The sequence below is a fragment of the Cavia porcellus genome, unplaced genomic scaffold (genome assembly GCF_034190915.1).
Source record: "Cavia porcellus strain 051 isolate PalLab524CR breed Dunkin Hartley unplaced genomic scaffold, mCavPor4.1 scaffold_31, whole genome shotgun sequence".
Lineage (NCBI taxonomy): Eukaryota > Metazoa > Chordata > Mammalia > Rodentia > Caviidae > Cavia > Cavia porcellus.
In genome coordinates this window covers 33172261-33176333 of record NW_026947514.1, presented here as the reverse complement: position 1 = coordinate 33176333, position 4073 = coordinate 33172261, and the positions used below count along the sequence as shown (strand labels likewise).

General features: G+C 39.3%; 1 protein-coding gene across 2 annotated transcripts in view; it reads left to right on the top strand.

The window, feature by feature from the left end:
- Rad51b (RAD51 paralog B) overlaps positions 1-4073 on the top strand; it is a 569590-nt gene that overhangs the window by 555484 nt on the left and 10033 nt on the right. Inside the window, exon 10 of one of the 2 annotated variants that reach the window (XM_003472290.5) lies at positions 2201-2279. The exons of the other annotated variant lie outside the window; for it this stretch is intronic. Coding sequence (XP_003472338.2) covers positions 2201-2279 — 79 coding nt within the window. The remainder of the gene's footprint in view (positions 1-2200; positions 2280-4073) is intronic. 2 annotated transcript variants of the gene reach the window in all.

Below are 4073 nucleotides of genomic sequence, written 5' to 3'. Positions count from 1 at the left end.
TGATTTACTTTAATTTTTTAGATGAGTTTTTTTTATATGAAAGTATAATGTCCACCTATACCTTCTACTCATTGATTCTGAGAATGATGAAAAAGACTATCAGAGAAATATAGAACAGTTTAAGAAAACTACTGTCTGGTAAAAGTAAAGTATATTATGTTTTGCTAAGTAAGAATTACAGGGCCTGGCAAGCAAGACATCCAGAGTTAATTCCCAGTACCAAAAAAAAAAAAGTTACAGGGAACTTGGAAAGCACATGACACACTTAACATGTATCTGACACAGTGATATGCATCTCACATACTTAATTTAATCCTCACTATACTCCTAATTGGGCGAGTATTTTAATCCCCACTTTATAAGTGCAGAAAACTAAGATTTAAAATGTTTACTTTGTCCAAAATCACATCATCAATTATAGTTCAGACTATACTATAGTAACAAAGACATCTGAAATGCAGTGGTGGAGATGAGTGTCCTCAGGGGACAGGTGACCTGATTGGGAAGCCCTGATCCTCTATGAGGTCCTCCAGCTCTCTTCTTCCATGTTTCATCACCACCAGGATGTTTGTCATCAGCATCCCAGTAGTTGGAACGTGGTCGTGTCGTTGGGAAGGTGGAAAGAGGAGGTAAAGGACATGCAATACTCTTATGAAAACATACCTGTCAGTTATTCTCACATTCTGTTAATCAAAGCTAGCATGTGACCACACCTAGTTGTAAAAGATGGGGAGAAATGTGAGAGCTTGAGCAGTTATGTAATAAATGAAAAAAGAGAAAGAGCTCATCGGAGGTGCATAGACACCTAGTCAATCAGTGGAAGAGCTAGATTCAACTCATGACTAAAACCTGTGATCTTTTCACCCAATTATTCCATCACTTCTCATAACTGACAGTCAGTAAATGTTTGTTAAATTGAGTGAGAATGAATATTATGTGTAATCTTTTTGTAATTTATGATTACTTCTTCCTTCTTCCTTGATTCCCTGATTACTTTAGTAGTTCTATGCCAAACTATCACTGCTTTTGATGATGCAATAGAACAGATGATTTGTAAAACAGAAGGATGATATTCATTTTCCTTCAATAGACATAATATAATAAAAGAATCCTCCAATTCTGAGAGGATCTGTGGGATCATCTGATATGTGATAATAAGTTAATGTTTCTGATATTTTAAATAATCAAATGACCATCTCCTTTAAAATCGGTGCAGTATTTGTCTTGCTCTAATCACTTTCCATGGTTTGTTTTGGCTAGGTATGGGTCAATTCTTACTGCGATAATGCTGTATAACATCACCACCAACCCAAGAGCTATACAGAAATATTTAATTCACATGTATATGGACCTCCTAGAGGTCAACTCTTTAAGCTGGGCTTGACTGGCCGGCTCTGTCCTTTTTCTCCTTGTAGTAGACGAGCTTGGACGTATTTTCCCTGGTAATGGCAGAGCATATACATGGAAATCCTTAGGCTTCCTGAAGCCTAGGCTAGGAGCTGGCACAAATTTTTAGCTAGTCAAAGTCATGCGGCTAACCCCACAGTCCACTCTATGGGAAAATGTGCTACATTTAAAACATATATATGTAATCCCATAAGAAAGGGTGTAAATACAGACTTGCTGAGGGATTGGTGTTAGTAAAACTACTTACTATTGCTTTGCTTCTAGTACATTATCTTGAATATTTGCAGTGATGGTAAATATTTTAAGAATAGCTTTGAAATTTTTTAAAGAGCTAAGTTTATGAATACAATTAAAGAATCAGGCTATTTCTTTGAGCAGAAATATTGCTATTTAATTATGTCACATAAATAATGTCTTGCTTCTGAAAAAATTGGTTAAAGAATATGGCAGAACATTTGGGGTAGCTGTCATTCAAAGGTGGCCACTTTGAAACAATAGCACACAGTGGGCTGGGGATTTAGCTCAGTGGCATAAGCGCCTGTCTTGCAAGCAGGCAGTTGTGAGTTCGATCCCTGGTACCGATAAAAATGAAAAAGACAAAAAAAAAAAAAGAAGAAAAAAGAAAAAAAGAAACAATAGCACACATTTCAATATTTCTTTGAAAATACGTTTTTAATAGCAAGCCTTATAACCTGTAGTCAAATACTACCACTCCATCAAAGTAAGAAGGGGAGCAATAGAGGCTTATACCTGACCATTTGTCTTACTCTGGAATATTATGCTTTATGTGCAGATTCTCATTGCCAAGTCCCCTCTGGCTCCCTTCACCTCGTTTACCTACACCATCAAGGCAGAAGGCCTGGTTCTTCAAGGTAAGATCCTTAGAGTAAGCCACTTCTTTAAGGTGATTACACTGGCTACACTGCCAGTGTAGTTCCCGTGGTGGTCATTTTAAAAGCTGTTTCAGGACAGAAAGGTCAAGATGAATTGAACAGTAACATTACCTTGATAAAGTCAAGAGATTGATATCTGTGGCAAGAATTTAAGAGAAGTTTGATGTATGGTTGAAGGAGTACTGTAGGGCCTAATAACAGAGTGGGAAAACCAAAAAATGAGTGTCAAAACAAGGAAGCTAGGAATTGCTGCAACTGGTCTTCTTCATGAATCTTGCACGACACCAATCCAGACAGTTGGCTTCTTGATACCAGTGCAAGGAGCCTCTTGCTTCAAAAAGTGCAACCTATCAGGCCTGGCCACCTGTGAGTCACCATGTCATATTCCAAGCGCTCCATTTCTCAGGCTTCCCTGTGGTTCCTCTATTTCCATTCCCTGTGTTCAAGTCCCAGCAGACCTTTGTGCTGGGGGTGCCTTGCTTGCTTACCTGCCCCTTGTGACATGGGCATGGGACTTAGAAAGAGCTGAGACACCCAAGGCTACAAGCTGGAATTCACTGATCTGCAGCGGGGGCTCATTCCCAGATCTGGATGCTCTGGTGATTAGGAAAGGCACCTTACCCCAGGTCTTTCCAGAAAATAGTGAACATGAAGGGATAAAATACAGCGCCATGAAGCTCAGAAATATTGGCCCCTGGGGATTACTTATACAAAACTGCTTTGTGAATTCTTAATTCACAAGTGCTCAGGATACATATCTGTCTGTTCCCCAGTGTCAGGCAAACAGCCTCACCCACCAGGGACATAGGTAAGTGTCTGGCCGGAGTCACAGAAGAGTGGCACAGTAATATCCCAGTTCACAAATGCTTGTGTTTGCAAACAATTCATTTCTCAAACAAAAACATTCTATAAAGTTTTTGCTTCTTTTGTAAAAAGAATTTGTAAAATTCCACATCAGGTGACAAAACATTGCCACCTTCCCCCAAATCATAAAACAAATTAAGTTCGTGGACTGAGATACCACACTTGCCATTGCTATCCATGAGAACAGTGTCCGCCCTCCAGGATTTTGTAAGTTGGGGTCTTTCTCCAGGTTTATGAAACAGGGCAGTCCTTGCACCATCCCCACGGAGACACATTGTATTGCAAAGAGGGAGCAGCAATTCTGTGGGGCAGGCTGAGCAGTGGGCTGCAGCCCTCCTTTCCCTTCCTCTTCTAAAATGCCTTGCTTCTTAATGGACTCTCAAAGCAGCAAATTTGTTTGGGGCAGTTGAGCTCCACAGCAGGGACTCTCAGGGGCCACAGAAATTTGGGGTAAGAACTACTGACCTTTGGCTCTTAGCCTTTGACTTAAGCTATCCAAGTTCCTTGGTAAATATTTTTTTTTACAATTGCAAATATTGTATTCTGACAAAGAAGCAGAGATTTTAAGACCAGATTAAGCAAAGCAAACAGCAGGCCCCTTTGTTACATACACTTTAAGGGTGTATAACTAATAAGCAATCAGAAAGCTCAGTTTTATTTACCCAGTGCACAGTGTGGCTTTGAGCTCTTCATTTTTAAAGGTGGTGTTAAAAGATTAGAAATCTAGTAAATAGCAAATGTATATGAAGTTTTCAAGAAACTCTATGGAAAATTGCAAGATAGATTCAAAAGGAAAAAAATCTGTTCTACCCAGCAGGCTTGTATTGAAAGCCTTGCTAGAATGTTTTGTACCTTGATAACTAGCATTTCTAAGCCTGATCAAATGGGAATAACTTTGGATGTATTTGC